The 22,178-nt window shown below is 38.2% G+C and overlaps 1 protein-coding gene across 1 annotated transcript in view; it reads right to left on the bottom strand.

The window, feature by feature from the left end:
• Positions 1–22,178, bottom strand: part of Bruce (BIR repeat containing ubiquitin-conjugating enzyme) — a 1,406,664-nt gene that overhangs the window by 570,008 nt on the left and 814,478 nt on the right. Inside the window, exons 42-43 of the mRNA XM_068225988.1 lie at positions 15,533–15,733; positions 5,135–5,408 (exon numbers count right to left, since the gene is read on the bottom strand). Of these exons, the coding sequence (XP_068082089.1) occupies positions 5,135–5,408; positions 15,533–15,733 (475 nt within the window). The remainder of the gene's footprint in view (positions 1–5,134; positions 5,409–15,532; positions 15,734–22,178) is intronic.

Here is a 22,178-nt window from a genome sequence, read left to right as displayed (position 1 = left end):
GCACTGGACCACCCGTAACTACAACCCAAGGGCCAATCCAATGGAACGACGACAAAAACGAGAGTGAAAAATGATACTACGGGCCACCTAATAGATAAAGAACATCGATCTTGGGATCATCATATACCACAGTCACTCTTTGCCCTGCGATGACGCATTAACCATGTCACTGGCTATATGGCACCGGGTATTGGCAGATTCGTCCACCACCCACTTCTGGTCAAGTTGATGCAGCTGTCTTCCTGGCAGAGTGGCAGCATAAACAGCAGCAGGACATCAAGGAAAAGCAAGCTTTGGCCAAGAAGACATCCCTTACCCAGGCCAATGCTCAAGATGTCGAAGAGACCCAGATCTTCCTACCACGCTGACAAGTACTGCGATGTAACCACCCAGGCAGTAATAAGATTGGAATGTTTCACACAAGTCTTGCACCTAGGTGGGCCATAGGGTCTACTTACTAAACACCAAGGTCCAAGCTACAGAGTTGCGGCGAGTCACCCAACCGCTGCACATACAGAGTAAGCATGGTACTGCCACGGGTCTACCTGGGGGAGAGGCTATTAATGACAGAGCCCCATCTGGTCATCATGAGGAGAATGCATTGACTATCATCGCGGAAGAGGCTGGCAGAGAGGCAACACCGACCCCGACACGGCATGATCCGGTCAACAGGAGGAGAGAACATCCAGCGATGTCCAGGAAGAGATAAGATACAATCTACGACCAAGCCAAAGTCGACGAGTATGAGAAATTGTTATTGTTTCAAGTTATAGGGGGGGGATTATTGTCAATGCAGGTGTAATAGACTAATATAACTTGGAAACTATATCTTTAACCCATGGGTGAATAATGCAAATATTTATTATTATTATTATTATTATTATTATTATTATTATTATTATTATTATTATTATTGACTTGCGAGGTGTGGCAATGAAATTGTTTACATTTATATAAATCATGATCGTAATATTTGTGAGGTTCTGTCATGAAACATATCGTCGTTGCCGGGACAAAACCTCCTATGTGATAATATTTTTGGAGATATGCTGACCCGCAGCACATACATTATGAAGAGCGAGAATTCCTTGACATTGTTCACACAATATTGCACCTTAGATGACAGAACCTTACCGGCCAAAGTTCTAAGCTAAAATATTTCACGTAGGAGGTTTTGTCCCGGCAGCGACGATATGCTTGATATATATATATTAATATGATTTTATTTATTGTAAGAGCATGTAATTAATAGTATATAATTTATTATTACCTGTATATATGATGTATAATCAACTGCAATATTGTGCAACACGCTGTAATCATTCCAGAACAATGCATGGTGCGACTAGAATTGTATAGAGAATTCTTTACATTGTGAATAGCCTATTGGAAACTCTCGAATTTACCAGAAAATATGTTGTGTCATATTCTTCCAGAAGTTTGGCCAGGCAACATATATAAAGCGGCAGTCTTGTGAATGAGAGTGGAGTTGTTTTAATGAGACTTGTGTGGAAGTCATGTTAACGGAGTGTTGAAGTCATGTATGTGAATTGGTTTTGTTGGGTTGGTAGTTCACATGCATCTGTTCTAGTCTTCTCTTATTCTCTGTAATAGGCAGCTGTTCAAAATTGTGTTTTATTGATGTGTTTGTGATATATGTATACAGTTTGTAAATAAAAACCAGTGTACTTAAGTGATAGCATTTTGTGTGCATCTTTGCGAATATATCAGTTCAAACCCCACAGTTAGCAGCCCTGAACATGGTATTCCATGGTTTCTCAATTTCTCATCAGGCAAATGGAGGGGCTGTGCTTTATTTACGGTCAGGTTCCCTTTCTTCCCAGTCCTATACCATCACTGCCGTAAGGCCTGCCAAAGTTGCCACTATGTAAAACCAATAGAAGAAAATCACATTACTATTTAACCCCACATCTATTGTAATTTGTTGATGATATTTATGTCTTGGCCTGCCACTACTACCCTTATATTCAGCACTGCTCTATACAAGTATAAATATTTATTTATTTTTGTTTACGCCAAGGGCCTTCAAATTGACAAGACTCTGATCTGGATGCCACCCCACATCTATTGTAATTTGTTGATGATATTTATGTCTTGGCCTGCCACTACTACCCTTATATTCAGCACTGCTCTATACAAGTATAAATATTTATTTATTTTTGTTTACGCCAAGGGCCTTCAAATTGACAAGACTCTGATCTGGATGCCAATGCCTTTTTTACAGGACCTGCATGGTTTATACAATGTTAAGAGTAAGAAGGAAAGGGAAAAAGTACAATTTAAAACAGTAAACATATTTTAGAGAGTGCCAGTGGGATCCATGTTAGGCCGCGAATGCAACAACCCTTGAGTTTTCGCATGAGATTCTGAGAAAAAAAGTATTGGATTCGGAGAAATACGGCATCACTCCCGAGATTTCTGTGGCAAACACCTCGGCTTTCTTCTTCAAACAGCGTCACCTAACCTAACCGTACATGTACCCTATCATGAAAACATATTGAAACGCATGTAAATAGCCGTAACTAGACGCGAGAAGATATGAAATATCCTCAGAAAACGATGATGTACTCTGCCATATCTTGAGGTGTATCACATTCTTACTTAATTTCCGTATATAACATTAAAATTAAGGTATCGTTTACTTCAGTCTTTATTTTTAACAAGTTAACAACTGCTATCGGCCACGTTATTTATGCATTTATTATGAAAACGTGTTATTCTCTTTCATTTCGAATTTTCTTTAGAGAACAGCAGTCTATGGGTATTACTAATCAACTCCAACATCGCCTTTGAATGTCAACGAGAGAGCTCGCATATGCACAAAGTGAGAAAACTATACCGTACCAATGATGATCGATAGCATTTTGTTGCAAACGTTTCAGTTTTCTTATCCAAACAGCGTCACGTATCCTAACTTAACCGTACTATACATATGATGAAAACACACTTCAAGGGCCAGTAGAGAAATTATACCTTTCTCACTAGAAATTTTCATAATAGCCTTTCCGTAATTTAACCAAACGTGACAAAATATAAACTAACCTCTGAAATCAATTGAGCATTCTGCCATATCTCTAGGTGTATCCCATTCTTACTTAATTGCAGTATGTCACCTCAAAATTAAGCGGTCGTTTAGTCAGCCTTAATTTTTAACGAGTTAACAACCGTTATCGGACACGTTATTTACGCATTTATTACGAAAATATGTTCTCTTTCATTTCGAATTTTCTTTACGGAACAGCTGTCGACGGATATTACTAATTGACTCTGACATCACCTTCGAATGTTGACGAGAGAAATCGCTAGTGCACATAGCGAGGAAACGATGCCGAAGGTAATCGATCGCATGCAGTATCACCGCTGGGGTGCATAAATATCGGTAACGGAAAAAATCGTGCGCGCTTAATCGCTCGTAATAACGGATGCGCCAGTGATAGGGCGCTCGCTGTAACCGAAGAACGATACACAGTTTAATATAGGAATTTAGAAGGGACAGAAAAAAGTCGTCGCTATAACGGAGTTCTCGTTACATGCTGTACTCGCTATAGCGGACTTCTACTGTACATAATATTCAAGTAAATATTTCTCTTCGGGCCCTTCAATAGTTCATTTTAGTCTAAGATTTTTTAATCACGTTATTAAATATTTTCTTGAATCAGGGAAAATGCTCCCCACCAGGGAGTGAGCCGGTCTGTACCGAGCTCCCCACTTAAGGGGTTAATACTGTGTTTTGACATTGCATAATCTGTCAAACCACACTGTGTAGTAAGTTGTCTCCTGAGTAGTTTGATGTTACGAGTACAGTAACTTGTATGATTATATTTTTACATGAGTGATCATTATTGACACATCGACTTTTCGGAACATACTTTGAGGAACATGGTGCCATGCACACAGATCTTTTGCTTCAAAACAATGTTTGCTGGGTTAAGAAAGGAAACAAGTTTTCCACATTGTTTGAAATGAAGGATGAAATCGGAAGTTTCTCAATGGTTTAAAGACAGAAATGTCAATTCATCAACTTCTGCAATGATGAACAATCTTGCCACTATTTTCCAGAGATCAGGGAGAATAGGCCATAAACTTTATGATTATGTGTGACTCTTTCAAACTAAGTTAGATCTCTCTATTGCAGACGTGGAGGAGAAAATAATTTGTTTTCCTAAACTTTGTTTGGTATCTTATAATGAAGGTTTGTGGCAAAAATTGTCAGATTTTTTTGTACCAACTGAAGGGAGAATCTGATGAACAATTCATGCCATTCAAGAAATTGGAAGATATTTTTCGGGCTCCGAAAAAAGCTCTTTTTCCATCAATGCTTGAGGAGAATGGTGTTCTTAAGCAAGTGAATTGTGGAACTTTCACATTGCAGATGAAAATGCTACAGCTGCAGATGACAGAATGGGCAGAGAAAGTTGATATGTAGTTCTGGCTTTCCATTTTCCAATATGATTATTATGTAAAACAGTATCAGATCCAGAATAACTAATGAACACTCGAAGGACTGCAGGAACATAATACACTCCAGAATTTTAGAAGATTTAACAAAAATAAAACATAGGCCTACCACTTTTCTCACTGATGAGGTTGGATGGGTGGAATGGTATATTTCAAATGTGCATATTGTCACCGAATGTAAAATACCGTTGATCTAAAATTGTGTTTCTTGTTTCTACACGAATATATTGTATGCAAACACTCCACTGGTTGAGATTTAAAAAATGAGTGGAAGTACACTATAAACTGATACTAATATACCACATATTTAAGTTTTACTGTAATTATAATACACAGTAATCAATCGCCACAGGCAGGACCAGCACCTCAACAAAATATTTGGATCCCAGAGTCCCCTTTCTTGCAATATTAGGAACGATCCAGAACCCATGCCAAAAAAACACCCCTGGTTTATGCTATATTCCATTATATCTGTTTATGTCCCAGGTCTTAACATTCTCTCCTATCTCACCCAAACAGGATCCAGACAAGGAGAAAAGATATGATCACACATAGGTCTCAAAAGTCAGAGTAAACTATCAGGTTACTTTCCCCACTGTTTTTCCATAGGTGAAAGCCTGGAGAAATTTGTGTAAGTAGCTTTAAGAATACATACCCAGATCTGGAGTAGGAATCCTCCTGAGGCACTTCAGTACTCAGTTTAGAAAATGTTTCTCCAAATGTAGTTGAACCAAGAAGCTTCAACTGTGTAAGCCCAATGCTGTTTGAATCACTTGGTTTGTGAAGCCTCAATAGAATGCTGACTACTACCTCTGGTTGGAACTGTAAACGTATAAATGTGAGTCCACTGGTTGGTACAGAACCACACAGAGGAACAAAAGTAGAGTCTCCATCTCGGAGCACTTCGACTGCCACAGCAGAGGGACAAGCTGAAAGGAAAGAATTATCTCATTACATTGACCAGTAAACAAAATAATTTGCAGAAGTAATTTACATTTACATTTGCAGTAATTTTTATAATACCTCCACTTAAATTTCTATTGATGTAGTTCAAGTTATTTAAGCTGATGATAAAAAAAATTGCCACAAAATTGTACAGGGTTCACACTTCTGCTCACAGGCCGCAGGCATCCGCAAGCAAGTGCCATATGGCTTGTGACAAACTTGGCGTGATAAGTCTCGATAGCTGATGTAGCAGTTCACAACCAACTACTGGAACTTAAAGCTCACACTCAAAAGACCATTGAATTCCTGAAGAACATTTTAATAACCTCAAACGTAAAATGAAAAATAACAGCATAATAATTACAAAGGCAGATAAAGGAAAAATTACCGTAATCATGAAGAAACAAGAGCACATTGTGAAAACTGAACAATTTTTTCCATACGTTACCTTCAAAAAAGTTAAAAAGATCAAACCAATAATATGCAAAAAAAAGGTTAAAAAGGGTTCTGAAGAATACATCCTTCATCCTTAATGAGCAAAAAATCTGTAAACTTATAAATATGAATTCCAGTACCCCTCTAGCAACATCCTTGCCTAAATTTCATAAGGTGGACATTCCCATTAGACCTATTATCAATTTTAAAAATAGTTCAGCATACAAAATTTTAAGGTTCATTCATCACTTTCCAAAGAATCATTATAAATTTTCCAATAGTAAATCCACCAGGAATTCCATGGAATTTTGCCAAACTTCAATGAAGTTAGATCCGCAACCCCACCACATGACCGTTCATTCAACGTTAAAAACATGTACTCTAATATACATGTTAAGGAAATTATAAAGTTAATTCAAAATAATCTTCTTTAACACAGAAAATTAGGTAGACATGAAAATGACTAGTTTATAAATATCCTGAAGTTTGTTCTATCCAATAATTATTCTTCTTTTAAAAACACTGTTTATCAGAATATACAGGGACCACTTAGAAAAGACCAAAATCCTCAATAACATTAAAGGAATTTTTTCCTGGACCATATTTCTTAATGTTTTTGCTATAGTGAATGAAAAGGAAGCTAATAGTGAATCAATTATAGATTTTTTTTTTTTGCTACTTGTTTCACGTCACACCGACACAGATAGGTCTTGAAATAATAACAACAAGTAACAGATAGGTCTTACGGCGATGATGGGATAGGAAAGGCCTAGGAATGGGAAGCGGCCATGGCTTTAATTAAGGTACAGCCCCAGCATTTGCCTGGTGTGAAAATGGGAAAAGACGGAAAACCATCTTCAAGGCTGCCGACAGTGGGGTTCGAACCGACTATCTCCCAGAAGCAAGCTCACAGCTGTGTGCTCCTAACCGCACGGCCAACTCATCCAGTTTTTATTTTTAAAAAAATAAGACAGACCCGTATATTAAATTTACAAGAGAATTAGAAATCAACAGCTCAATCAATTTTTTTAAAAATCTAAATTTAACTACAAACTTTCTTTCAATATATTCAGAAAACCCACACAAACTATCAACACAATTAAACATAACTTGCTTCATCTCGGAGCCCAGAAGAGAGCGGCCTTTTTAGCTTAGTCCACAGATCTTTAAATATCCCAATGTCTGAAGAAACTTTTTAAAAAGAAATGGATATCATTTATTCCATAGCTGACAGGAATGGTTTTATAAAGAGTTTTGTAGACAAATTTATCAATAAAATAAAATACAAGCCTTCTACAAAGCTACTCAAAGATTCCAAAAAGAAAGAAAAAATGTCATGTTCGCCCTTAACAATGCTAAGATCTATCAAATTATGAACATCTTCAAAAAACAAAATTTTAACATGGATTTCAGAACAGCTGATAACAATTCCACTATTCCTTACTACCATCAAAACATTCACAGTAACAATAAAAAATACATTAACTCCAGAGTATACAAACTAAATTGATTACAATGCCAAGCCAGTTATACAAACCAAAAGGGATGTAATTTTCTTGTTCGTTACCAGGAACACACTAACGCAAAAAAACACAGTAGATATTCTGCCATGAGCTCCCATATGTTGGACACAAACTATTTATTTTCTACAATAGAACAAGACCTTTCCATCCTCCAAACAGCTAATAAAGGTACCTTACTCAATATTTACAAAAATATCTTCATCAACGTACACCAAATAACAAACCCTAGTGGTAACCTGAATGAAATATCAGAGACTCTCAACATCCTTTCTGACGAAATAATTAATACACTCTTTAAAGAAAGCCAAACGAGAATGCAAGTCTGCCCTACTTCTTACCCCACACACCATTTCCCTTGACCTCCTCGAGCCTTCCCCCAATTGGGCGTTACCTCCAGCCAACAACAGACAACAATCCGTACACAGCATATGGCTTGTCCGCCAAGATACATAATGACCAGCAAGGAATGTAAGTACTCAGGTGTGCCTCATACATCTTTTTACATTTTGATCTTGTTCAAGTTTACACAATTTCTCAATAACCTATTTTCATTCTAGATTACTCCATGATTAAATCCATATGACCTAAGCCCAGGTTTTCAACTTACAACAGCACCACATGAAAAGTTCCCCGTGTGTTAACAGCCTAATTTTACCACACAATGTTCATTATCCATTAAACATCTAGTGGAACACTTTTTATGATTAGCAGTATGAACTAAGACTGAACCACTAGTCATGATTTTTTTCTCCTATCCCGTGTGTGAACAAATGTAAAATTCTATACTTGTTCTATGATGAAATGTTTATAATCTATTAACCCATTAATGGAACATATTTTATGAACAGAAGCACAAAACCAAAACTGAACTACTAGTCATGATTTTTCCTCTCTTAACCTGTGTATCAGCAAACATAAGCTTATTTTATACATGAACAACGATGAGATGTTTCAAATGAAGTTCATGTCACCACTTTGTTGTCAAATGGCACACTAAGACCATGTAAATTTGATTTGCTGTATACATGTGTATACAAACTTTTTTGCTATGCTAATTTTACTATTTAAATTTTCGTTTTTTGGTAGGCTCAGTATGTCGGACGAAACTTGTACCTATAACTTTGCCTTAAGAATAAAACTTTTGTAAGTATTGTAAGGGTGGAACTTTTAATGTTAATATCTTTAAACTGCTCAAAGTTGCAAATATGGGGTAAACATGTCATACATTTACTTGTAAGCTTAAAGATGTGTTGTGAGGTTATCATCGTGATTGTTAAGTACTCTACAACACAGAGAATATTTTTGGCCGAGTGTTATTTGAACAAAAAGAAACCAGTTAATAAGAGCTTTCGAGAGATGTTTCTGAAGTTCTGAAGTACCATCAAAATGTCATGTGCAACAACTCGTTCACAAGTGGCGTAGTATGGGTTATGTAACTAATACGAAAAAATAGCACAGGAGAACAGCTCAAACACAGGAGAAGTTAGAAGATACACAGGCAAAACTGCATGTCAGTCCACGCAAGCCGCTTTGTAAAGTAGATCACCAAACTGATATTTCACATTTGACAGCACGTAATGCAAGAAAATTATTACATACACAATCTTCCCGGAATCATTCACTCCATAACATTCAGCCTACATATATCATTGCAAGATTAAGATTTCGCAATTGGCTAATGAATAGTGTCCGGCCTCACAGTCTAGATGTTGCGTGCCTGCCTATCACCCGCAAGCCCTGGTTTGATCACTGGCAAGGTCAGGGATTTTTGCCTGGTCCAAACGGTTGGTTCAAGACCACTCAACCTATGTAATTACAATTGAGGAGCTATCTGAAGGTGAGAAAGTGACCCCGGTCTAGAAAACCAAGAGTAACGAACAAGAGGATTCGCCGCACTGACCACGAGACACATCATAACCTGCAGGCCTTCCGGCAGAACAGCGGTCGCTTGATAGGCCAAGGCCTGTCAGGGCTGCAGTGCTATAGGGTTTTAGTTTGAAGAACAGTGTCCACGATAGTATTGTGGATTCAAACTTTTGTTTTATGAGTGATGACACTTGGTTTCATTTTATAGGACATGTCAATTCGCAGAATGATAGGATCTGGGGTACAGAGAACAAACACATTTTACAGTTGAACCCTCTGCACGATGTCAAATCGGGTGTATGTTGCACTATTAGTGCCCGATGAATTATCAGTCAGCTATTTTTTCAGGACACGATTACTTCCGAAAGTTATATCCACAGCATTCTTGAACCATATTTTGCTGAAGAGACTGAAGAAGAAAAAAGGTATGGCAATTTCCAGCAGGATGGTATGACGGACCATACGGTGCATAGTTCTAGGTGACAGTTGCAAGAAGTGTTTTGATGCTGATCAGTTCACCAGTAAAGGCCTATGGTCCCCTTGTTCACCTGATTTAAGCACATGCAAATTTTATCTATGGGAAACTCTCAAAGGAAAAGTTGACAGGAATAATTATCGATCTGCCAAAGAATTAAAAATCAAAATTAGGAACACTGTGTGTTCCATCAGTGTTCATGAACTGCAAAGTGTGTTTCAAAATCTTGTAAGATGTTAAGGTTGCACTGCAGACCAAGGAGATAACTTTCAATGTCTGCTGTAAATAACGGAGAGTACAGTTTCATTTACTAGTTTGTTTATTTACAGTAGAAGTCCGTTATAGCGAGAATTCATAACGGCGAAAAATTTATATACGATTTTTTGTAAAAGTCAGGATAAAACCCAAACACATTAAAATTGTATGAAATGGCAATCAGTTTGTTCAAAAGATGAGTATTCATGGATGATATCCACACTACGGCTTACTCGTTTATAATTTTTCAAAATGCGGTACTACTGTATGTGAAAGTGTATGGTTAATTTCATTCAGAAAAAATTATAATATCACTCCAGAGGCATCTGTGGCAAACATTCCAGTTTTCTTCTTCAAACAGCACCACCTACACCTAACCATGTATGTATCATGAAAACATATTTCAAGTGCACATAGAGAATGATATCCTCCTCGCTACAAATTTACATGGGAAAACCCTTTCCAAAATTGAACTACATGCGAGAAAATATAAACCATCCTCTGAATCAGAGATGTACTTTGCAGTATCTTTAGGTGTACCACATTCTTACTTAAATTTCAGTATATAACATTAAAATTAAGTGATCGTTTACTTCAGTCTTTATTTCTAAAGAGTTAACAATTACTAACAACCATGTTACTTATGTATTTATTATAAAAACATGTTCTCTTTTATTTCTGATTTTCTTTACAGAAGAGGAGTTGACGGGTATTACTAATCGACTCCAGCATCATCTTCGAATGTCGAGGAGAGAACTCACAAGTGCACATAGCGAAAAAAAAATATACCAAAGCTCGCATTTTGTGGCAAACGCTTCAGCTTTCTTATTCAAAGGGGTCACCAAACCTTACTTAACTGTGTATGTACCATGAAAACATTTATCAAGCGCCAGTAGAAAAGTGATAACCTTCTTGCTATAAATGTAGATGGGTATAGCCTTGCAGAAATTTAACCAGATGTGAGAAAATATAATCTAATCTCAGAAATCCGTGATGCGCACTGCCATATCTTGAGATGTATCCATTCTTACTTAAATGCAGTATTTAGCATTAAAAGTAAGCGATCAGTTAATTAGCCTTTATTAGTAACGAGTTGACAACTGCTATTGATCATGTTATTTACGTAGCCTATTTATTATGAATGGGGCTGCCTGGCCGAGGTGCTAAAGGCGTGCTCGGCTCCCCTGGAAAGACGTGGGTTCGATTCCCCATCAGAAAGTAGTAAAATTTAAGACACGAGATTTCTAATTCCGGAGGAGCACATGGCCCTGAGGTTCACTCAACCTACACCAAAAATGAGTACCAGGTTAATTCATGGGGGCAAAGGCGGCCGGGCGTAGAGCTAACCACTCTACCCCATCAAGTGCCGAGGTTACGGATAGTGGGAGCCTTTACCTTCCACTCCTCCAAGGGCCATCATGGCCTGTATGGAGATGACTTTGCTTTACTTTGCTTTTTATTTATTATGAAAACATGTTCTCTTTCATTTCCGATTTTCTTTATGGAAGAGCAGTGGACGAGTGTTACTAATCGACTCCAAAATCGCCTTTGAATGTTGAGGAGAGAGCTCACACGTGCACATAGCTAGAAAACTATACCATACTGAGGATGATCGAACGAATTTTGTGGCAAACGTTTCAGTTTTCATATTCAAACAGTCACATAACGTAACTTAACTGTACTATATGTATTAGGAAAACATATTTCAAGCGCCAGTAGAGAAATGATAACTTTTTCCCCTATAAATTTACATGATAATAGCATTTCCAAAATTTAACTAGATCCAAAAAAATATAAAGCTAACCTCTGAAATCAGTGATGCACCCTGCCATATCTTGAGGTATATTCAATTTTTACTTAACCCTCCGGAGTTGCTAACTCATTTGAAACGTTAGTAGTCGCGCGGGGTGTTAAGAACTGTCATTTCACAGGACAACCTACATAAAGACATTTTTTTCCAAAAAAATATGTTTTATTATGTGCAATATAGATTTACAAACAAGACTTTTTTTTCCAAAAAAAAATATGTTTTATTATGTGCAATATAGATTTACAAACAAGACTAACATATGGAAATCATAAAATGCACAATATTCATTTACAAAAATCCAAGCATACAAAAATATTGAAATTAATACTCAATTTCTGCATTTCAGTACAAAAGAAATTAATACATGAATATTTCAGAAACTTAGTCTGTATCACTTTGTGGGTCACCTGAATCTCGGTAAAATTTTTCGAACACATTCCTCATATGTTTCAGACAAATCACTCTACAACAGCGATCACAGTGACAATTGTCATCACATCTTTGTTTTTGGGGCATGCTGTGCACAGTGATTGTTTTGGAGCTCGTTCTCGAGGTTTGTTGCCTTACTGGGATCATCAGCACCAGTTAGTTTTGCCGCATTTTCCCGAACAAATTCGGTAGGCTTTCTGGATAGACTCTTTTACGCACTGCAGGATTCACTAATGCCCTCCCAAGTTCACACAGGAACATTTGGCGTACAAGTTTCTTCTCAGGGTTGTTTGAAGAAAATATGATCTGAGCGTTCATTCCAGCAATGTTAAGAATTCTGAAGAATATTGTTAATGGCCAGCATCTGCATATCGGTGATGTCGAATATGTGCCAGACATTTGATCCACTGTATCCATTGCTGTTATAGTCAACTGTACATTGTTGCAATTGCAGGTTTCTTTTCATCTCCGGTACTAGTATCATTTTCATCATGAAAATGCATTGATGATAGAACCACACATTTGCATTTCTTTGAGACATAAGAGACAATAGTCACGTTCTCCTGGAACTCAAACAGGCTACTTTTTGCATCTCTGTCCTTCGCGCTCATGAACTCCACTGGTAACTCCCTCTTATTCTTATGAAGTGTACAAACTAGAGTCAGTTTCTTTTCACAAATTTCTCTTGCAACAGGAATGCTGTACTGCGACGTAACCACCCAGTCAGTAGTAAGATTGGAGGATTTCATGCAGGTCTCGCACCTAAGTGGGTTGGTCCCATCGAGGTGGATAAACAGCTGGGCCATGGGGTCTACCCTCCAGTCCAGGTCTACGCATTTGAGTTGTGGCAGGCCACCCAACCACTGGGCATACAGAGTAACCCTGGAGGAGAGGTTACTAATGACACAGCACAATCTAGTCATCGTGAGGAGAACACAACAACTATCATCGAGGAAGAGGCTGGCAGCAAGGCTGGTCCAGAGGAGGAGAGCACATCCAGCGAAATCGAGGAAGAAAGAAGATACAATTTACGTCCAAGGCAAAGTCGATGAGTGTGACAATGTGTGGAAATTGTTTCAAGTTAGAGGGGGATATTGATGCAAGTGCGATAAACAGTTATAACTTGAAAACAATATTCTCTCACCCATGGGTAACTAATGTAAGTATCAAGCTTGAATGTAATTATTATTATTATTATTATTATTATTATTATTATTATTATTTACGTTGTCAAATGATCACAGTGTGTGTGAGGTTATGTCATGAAACATGTGTGGTACATAGACATTTGTATCAGGTCCGTTAATGTAAATACCTGTAAATTAATATTATAATGTAGTCTTACCTGTATATATAAATTGTAATCCATAATTGTGAAACACACTGTAATTTCCAGAATGGTATGGGCAGGAGAACGATTGGGAATATTCTGTACATTACAATCTATGTATTACGCACGCTAGAATTTTCACGAAGGTAGTTCTCTTGTGTAATGTAGCTTTCTAGAAGCCTGGCCAGGCACATATATAAGGAGACAATCTTGAAGTGACAAGTTAGTTGTTGAACGAGTTATTATTTTGAGGTCATTGGAAGAGAGTTACTAGTTAGCGAGTTATGGTGTAGCAAGATTATACTTGTGACCACATGTGCGACATGCTTTTTAAGCAGTCATCTGTCTTATTTGTGTTCCAAAGTTGTAACCTCTATGTGCTGTGTTATTGACTTGTTTTTAAATGGCGGTTTGTGATGCGAGTGTTTTGTCTGTGCCAACAGCGATTAAGGTTACATGTGTGTGTCAATTTGTAAATATATGTGAATAAAATAACTGTACCAACTGACAGCATATCGTGTGCATCTTTGTGGATATGTTACTATCCCATACCTATGCACTGCTGAGATCGGTGATACATGTCCTGGAAACTTTGCAAGAAGTCTTCCTTTGGGATGGTGTTCAAAAGCCTTGACACATTTCGTTGGATGTCAGAAATATAGTCAAATCTCTTTCCTTTCAAAGCAAGTTTAAGTCGTGGGAATAGGAAGAAGTCTGGAGGATTGAGATCTGGCAAGTATGGGGGATGTTCAAGTTGCACCAACCCCTTTTCTGCCATGAACTGTTTGACAATATTGGCTGTGTGTGGGCGAGCGTTGTAATGGACAAAAAACCATGACCCTTGTTGTGCATACTGGGTTCGTACTATGTGTAGATGTTTCATGAAACGGGTCAAAATTTCAATGTACCGTACAGCATTCAACGTTGTTCCTTCAGGTAGAAATTCCTTGCGGATAACGCCTCGACTATCGAAAAAGGTGATGAGCGTTGCTCTGATGCGTGACTTTTCGGCTCTGACGTTTTTCTGACAAGGGGATCCCAGAGAATGCCATTCCATGCTTTGCCGTTTCGTTTCAGGGTCGTACCTGAGACACCAGGTTTCATCCTGTGATAATAGAGTTCAAGAAATTTGGTGTCGCATCCACGTTTGGACAAAATCCTGTGAAACCTCTAAACGTGTCTGCTTCTGATTGACAGTCAAGTGATGTGGCGCAAGACGAGAACACGTTTTCCTCTTCCCTAACTTCTGGGTAACAATTTGTCGCACGGATTCCTGGTTAATCTGCAATTCATCCGCTATCATGCGCCCAGTTAATCGCCGATAGTTCGTGATTAATGTCCTCACCTTCTCAATGTTTTCGTCACTGACGGTGGTCGCCGGTCATCCGCTACGGGGGTTGTCACAAACACTTTCCCGGCCTACTAGAAAACAGGCAAACTTCAAGGACAGTGCTTGATCTTCATAAACACGTACCAGAATCGCATGCGTTTCTTTCCGTGTCTCGCCAAGCTTTTAACAAAACTGTACATTGATCTTTTGGTCGTTCATGTTAATGTTCGCAGTTCAGAAACAAAGCACTAAACACGCACTGTGTCAAACAGGTCTTACACGGCACACACACGATGCTCAAGTGAACAATGTTGGGAGCAGGTGGTCAAAACCTGCTGCTACACAGGTGCAGCGTTGCGTTTCGCCAGTGTTGCTGGATCAACCGTTCTGACTTCATTCATTGAACTTTATTGTCACAGGTTGTACAACCGAAAAAAGGTGTTACTGTACGACTTATATTCATAGATTATATAACATGTACTGTAATTGTTTTTAGTTTTTTTTTTCTGGACTATCCAGATTTTCGATCATCCGGATCAGTACCGGTCCCACCAAATCCGGATAAATGAGGTTCTTTTGTATATAAAAATATGGTACTGATGAAGCTTTCGCTACTAAATGGTAATATTAGACAATGTAATCAAAAGAATCTTACTTGCAAGAGAGGTAAGGTGTGGATGCAAATGTATTTCTTTAAGAAGAACAGCACAAGGTAAAGTAACCTTTAGATGCATCCATCTTTCACTTTCATAGAAATGGTAGGTCCAAGCTGGAGTTCTAGCTCTCCGATGAGGTGGTGTAGTATGGATCAAAACATCCGGACACGGTGCACTTGGACTACTCGCTTCAATCAAACCTTGAATAAAAAAAGAAACAATACATCGAACTTTGAGCTTACTTACAGTACAAACAGAATGTTTAACAAATGAACTATACGTACAGTAGAAGGCTAACAAATTTTAATACAAAATCACAAAGAAACATGAGTGTGGAATATGCAGTGAACAAATTATACAATTCAAAATTCATAAATTCCCAGAGACATCCATATTAATTATTATGAGATACACCATAGGTCACAGGTAAATTAATAAACTGCTCGAAAAAGAAATTAGGTCACTTTATATACATTCATACCTTCTGATATGCAAACATATTGAAATGAAGTCTGACACAATATGAAAACAAACCTCCTCCTTTTCAACAAATGTTAAATGAAATGAAAAGCATTGTTTGGGCACTCAGCACTAGAGATCTTGAATGTATTAACCCCTTAACTGGGACATAGTTTCATAATGTCAACCAGCCAGTGGGTAATTATTCAGCGCAATGTGCACTTTTGGAATGGGTACAGTAGCGTGCGGCAGATGTAAATATTCAACAGAAAAATATATTTTACTTGTTTTACTTGAATTATTAGTGATATAGTAGACAATCAATAGCATTATGATATTACTGTTTTTCTTGTAAACCTGTAAATATATACATATATACGCAGTGTGTTCGTACAAAAGTGAATATAAAAAGTGTTCCTTTCATTATTATGATGACATTTTTCAAATTTTCAGATATGCATCAATAGGTTCTACATACTTTCTGGTTTGTAGGTCATTCAGAAATTGCGCACAGTGTGGTAAATACGGAAGCATGGGCAAGCACAAAGTGCCACGTCACATTCCTCACAGCAGTAGACAGTTTCCCCGTCGCCTCTGGTTTGACAGGCATACAACACAATGTTTTCTTGAGTGATTCCTACTTCCAGTTGGCGGGTTCTCAAATAATTCAATGTCTTTCCAAACCAAGCCATGTTCACGTCACACGGAACAGTTTACTACGATACACAGACCAATTTACAAAAAGTTATCAGAACATGGACAATGGAGTTCGCAGAACAACTGTATCATAACAACGATGACGACAACAACTCGCAAATTCAGTAATTTCAATGTACATATGCACAAATAAATTCTTTAAGAAGAATTTGACGCGGACCGCATAAGGCAACATGAGGCAGCTGTCAGACTGCCGCCGAGGTGTGAACTACCCAACTGGCGTGAGACCGGATAAAAATTAATAGGACAACAATAATCACATCTAATATCAATGGAATTAGTTTTAAATTACGATAGTAATGGCAGCAGTGATAAAGAACAGGCAGGCGCCTATAGGCTGCTAACCCTACGTAAGAACACGTTTAGAATGACAAGAACGCCTAAAGGCGTCAAACCCAATACTCATGTGACAGCTGTTGATGCCTATAGGCGTCAAACCCAGTTAAGGAGTTAAACATGAAGTGGTTCCTGGACATGCTATAAAATGACTATGTGATAATTAAGCATTTTAGCATGTTCCATGCTGCATTGCATTTTGATGTCTTAATTTTATGTCGTATCGGGCCACTGGTGACCCGATGCGGCCTTTAGTTATTATCGGTTCAGATCACCGGTGACCTGACGAATTTGGATTTGGATAGTCCCTACTATGAATACAAAACAATGCTGGAACACACGTTGTGTGCGTTATTGTTGAGGAGACATTCTGATGTATTTACCTCTGCGTCAGTTTTCTGATTCAACAAGTGCGTGACCCAGAAATGACCCCGGAAGTAAAGGTTAGTTTTCCGTTCACTGATCTGTTTTTAAGGGAATACGATAGGTCTATGTTGATTATTTTCATATTATGCTTAGTAACAAAATAACATCACATTAGACGAAGCTGTACATAAGGTCATGACCAGATACTGAAGAATAATCACTGTCACTCTCATCATTTTGTTCCAAATAGTGAGCAAATCATCCGAGATCATATGCCATCTTGAACCTCAATTTTTTTTTTTTTTTTTTTTTTTTTTTTGCTAGTGGCTTTATGTCACACTGACACAGATAGGTCTTATGGCGACGATGGGATAGGAAAGGCCTAGGAGTTGGAAGTAAGCTGCCGTGGCCTTAATTAAGGTACAGCCCCAGCATTTGCCTGGTGTGAAAATGGGAGCCCATGGAAAACCATCTTCAGGGCTGCGGAAAGTGGGATTCGAATCCACCATCTCCTGGATGCAAGCTCACAGCCGTGCGCCCGTAACCGCACATCCAACTCACCAGGTTAACCTCTTTCTTTTCCATGCCACCAGTGTGTCAGAGTATGAAGGCTCCACGCCTAAAAAAAAGGACGTGAATTTGCTTGTGAATATTATCTACTGAAGATAACAAACATATCAATAACTACTCCATAAATAAAAATCTGAAAACTTCTACTCGCTTACCTAAGAGCAATGTAGAAAGAAATAGGTTACACTAGATGTCAGAAGGGTGGTACTCCTCGTATTAAACAACAATCTGCCATCTAAAGGCAGCAACACTGTAGGTTTCATTCACAGAAACCATGCGAGCGATTCCCGCATAAAAAGTATAGGGTAGACAACAATCCAAACACAGAGTGACCCGACGGGATATGAATGTAAGATGCAAATAAATTCCTTAGGGTCATTGGGGGCCGATAGAAACTAGCAGTATACCTCTACCCTTTACTTCAATATAAACACTAAGGATGTGGACGATACAACGTTAATTACAAAACACCAGAGCATCTCAGGTTTGCATCAGATGTCGTAGGAAGCTCTTGCAGCTGCAATGCATTGGTTTTCATCCAATAGGCTGTTGTGCAATCAGGATAAAACTAAATTTCTCACACTAGGATTATCCAAAGATATTGAAAGTCAGTCAGTCAAACTATTGGGTTTTCATATTGATGCCAAATTGAACTGGGAAACACACATTGATCATGTTTGTAAAAAAATATCACGAGTGGCCTATTTGATATGGAAATTGAGGGATTTAGTTAGCAGTGACTACCTAAGGATGCCATATTTTGGTCTCTTCCAGTCACACGTTACTTATGGACTGGTATTATGGGGGCATTCTTCTTATGTATATAATATTCTTCTGATACAGAAATAGGTTGTCCAAACAATGTGTAGGGCTAGTGCAATTTATCATTTTCGATTTCTCTTCATTAAGCTTAGAATACTCACAATTATAAATTTGTATATTTATATATCTTTGTCATATGTTAAAAACGTAAATGAATTCAGTACTACGGAAAAAAAATTCACCTTCATGATACTCGGGCATAGCAGACATTAACATCCCAATTCACAGACTGTCAAAAACTGTTCACTCACATAAAATCAGTTGTCTAAGATTATTTAATAAATTACCACATTCTCCATGGTCCACTCCTTTAGGTAATTATAAAAGAAAAATGTATGATTGGTTAATAGAAAATCCATTTTATAATACCTCTGAATTCTTAGAAATGCATAATGTCAATATTAAGTTTTAATAAAAGGTGTATGTTCATTTAGCCTTAGTAATATTAAGTACAAAATTATTATCAGGTGACAAAGCCTATTTCATTGTATATGGTCAATGGCAAACAAAGATTCTTGATTAGTTATCGGAAATTTGTAACTAGGACGTGGTTACTTACTCTGCAATTTTGGGAAGTTTGCGCGTACGGATAAGAGTAAAATGCTTCGGAACACATGGTGACCCGAACCACAAGGAACATGTTGATAAGGAGTATTGCCAACCTTGAGAGTGATAACAAATTCAACACACTTCCTTATGTTTCTGAAAAGAGGCTGCATGTTCAGTTGATGCAGACATCCCCACCCTTCCAGGGCTTGTAGTGTTTGGGGTGGTGGATTTCTCACTCTGATGTATTGTTCTAGTTTGTCCCAGACACATTTGATTTACACGCTAACTCAGGCTTTGTGTTTAGCAATAAAATATCAGTCAAAGTACTTTCACGTGAAGGAACCAACTGCTTTGTTAATTACGCAAACATTTACATGACCATTCCAGGCTTATTAAAGTACTGTCAAAACCGTACTTTAAGACTTGGCCAACCCGGGCACAAGGTGCTCTACGCCACATACCTTCTCCCATTTATCAGCCAGTCTTTTATTTCTAATTTCATAAACCTTGAAGTTGTGAGCTATAAGCTAGGGCGGTCAGATGATCCTATCAAGTATGTGACCATGAGGGACCAAAGGAAGCAAAATACCTGAGAGGGATTCAGTGATGTGACAAAATATTGTGTAAGAATTAAGTATACTTAACAGCCTGTTGCCATTTCTTGATGGATGCAGTGCTTTTGTATCTGTCTTCTGACACAGACAAGAGCAAAATGTAGCTTCCACCAAAGTCCCAGTCTCATCCTTAGCTGTGACAATATGGATGCTGCTGAGGTGTAGGTGGTGCCGAGTGAAGACATTCAGAGCATGATTTCTGCCTCTGAGTGTTCTGAAAGATGTTACTCATAAGCCTGGTTATGTTGCAATAGCAGTCTCTAGTTCAGTGAGATAAACAATGACCATCTACCTCACTTCTCATCTTGCCTGGTATGCTTCACTTTGGTGCCAGCATTGCGATTTATTATTTCTCTATAACTGCATAATCACTGGTGGTGCTATTTGATAATCCAACCAACCTCTGGGCTGATGACCAGACAGACAGACAGTGCATATACATATTTTTAACTGTGGTTAGGAGCGCGCAGCTGTGAGCTTGCATCCAGGAGATAGTGGGTTCAAATCCCACTGTCGGCAGCCCTGAAGGTGGTTTTCCGTGCTTTCCCATTTTCACACCAGGCAAATGCTGGGGCTATACCTTAATTAAGGCCACGGCTGCTTCCTTCCAACTCCTAGCCCTTACCTATCCCATCGTCGCCATAAGACCTATCTGTGTCGGTACGACGTAAAGCCACTAGCAAAAAATAAAATAAAAAAGTAACGCTGCACCAGTTAGGTCTACTGGTGATGATGGGAGAGGAAAGGGCCTTCATTAAGGTACAGCCCATCATATCCCTAATGTGAAATTGGGAAAGCATGGTAAACCATCTTCAGGGCTGGCAATGGTGAGGTTCGAAACTACCATTTCCTGAATGCAAGCTCACAGTTATGTGATTCAAACGGCGTCAATCAATCAATCAATCAATCAATACTGATCTGCATTTAGGGCAGTCGCCCAGGTGGCAGATTCCCTATCTGTTGCTTTCCTAGCCTTTTTCGAAATGATTTCAAAGAAATTGGAAATTTATTGAACATCTCCCTTGGTAAGTTATTCCAATCCCTAACTCCCCTTCCTATGAATGAATATTTGCCCCAGTTTGTCCTCTTGAATTCCAACTTTATCTTCATATTGTGATCTTTCCTACTTTTATAAACGCCATTCAAACCTATTCGTCTACTAATGTCATTCCACGCCATCTCTCCGCTGACGGCTCGGAACATACCACTTATTAAAATTATAAAATCCTTTTAATCACAACCACCCACTCAATACATTATATTACTCATTGAATTATAAAACAATCATGAGGTGATTGTTTTATAATTCAATGAGTAATACAATGTATTGAGTAGGTGGTTGTGATTAAAAGGATTTTATAATTTTAATATATTGTCCTCAATACGGTCCCATTATGAGATTAATTACATGTAACATACCACTTAGTCGAGCAACTCTTCTTCTTTCTCTCAATTCTTCCCAACCCAAAGATTGCAACATTTTTGTAACGCTACTCTTTTGTCGGAAATCACCCAGAACAAATCGAGCTGCTTTTCTTTGGATTTTTTCCAGTTCTTGAATCAGGTAATCCTGGTGAGGGTCCCATACACTGGAACCATACTCTAGTTGGGGTCTTACCAGAGACTTATATGCACTCTCCTTTACATCCTTACTACAACCCCTAAACACCCTCATAACCATGTGCAGAGATCGGTACCCTTTATTTACAATCCCATTTATGTGATTACCCCAGTGAAGATCTTTCCTTATATTAACACCTAGATACTTACAATGATCCCCAAAAGGAACTTTCACCCCATCAACGCAGTAATTAAAACTGAGAGGACTTTTCCTATTTGTGAAACTCACAACCTGACTTTTAGCCCCGTTTATCAACATACCATTGCCTGCTGTCCATCTCACAACATTTTCGAGGTCACGTTGCAGTTGCTCACAATCTTGTAACTTATTTATCACTCTATAGAGAATAACATCATCCGCAAAAAGCCTTACCTCCGATTCCACTCCTTTACTCATATCATTTATATATATAAGAAAACATAAAGGTCCGATAACACTGCCCTGAGGAACTCCCCTCTCAACTATTACAGGGTCAGACAAAGCTTCACCTACTCTAACTCTCTGAGATCGTAGTTAACTTACTCCACTAGCTGTAGATAAATGTCTAATTTGTCAGGTAGGAACCTCCAGGAAGGAAAACATGCTGATTAA

Source organism: Anabrus simplex, chromosome 2 (assembly GCF_040414725.1).
Source record: "Anabrus simplex isolate iqAnaSimp1 chromosome 2, ASM4041472v1, whole genome shotgun sequence".
NCBI lineage: Eukaryota > Metazoa > Arthropoda > Insecta > Orthoptera > Tettigoniidae > Anabrus > Anabrus simplex.
Note: the sequence above shows the minus strand (reverse complement) of the source record. Positions and strands in the feature narration are given on the sequence as shown.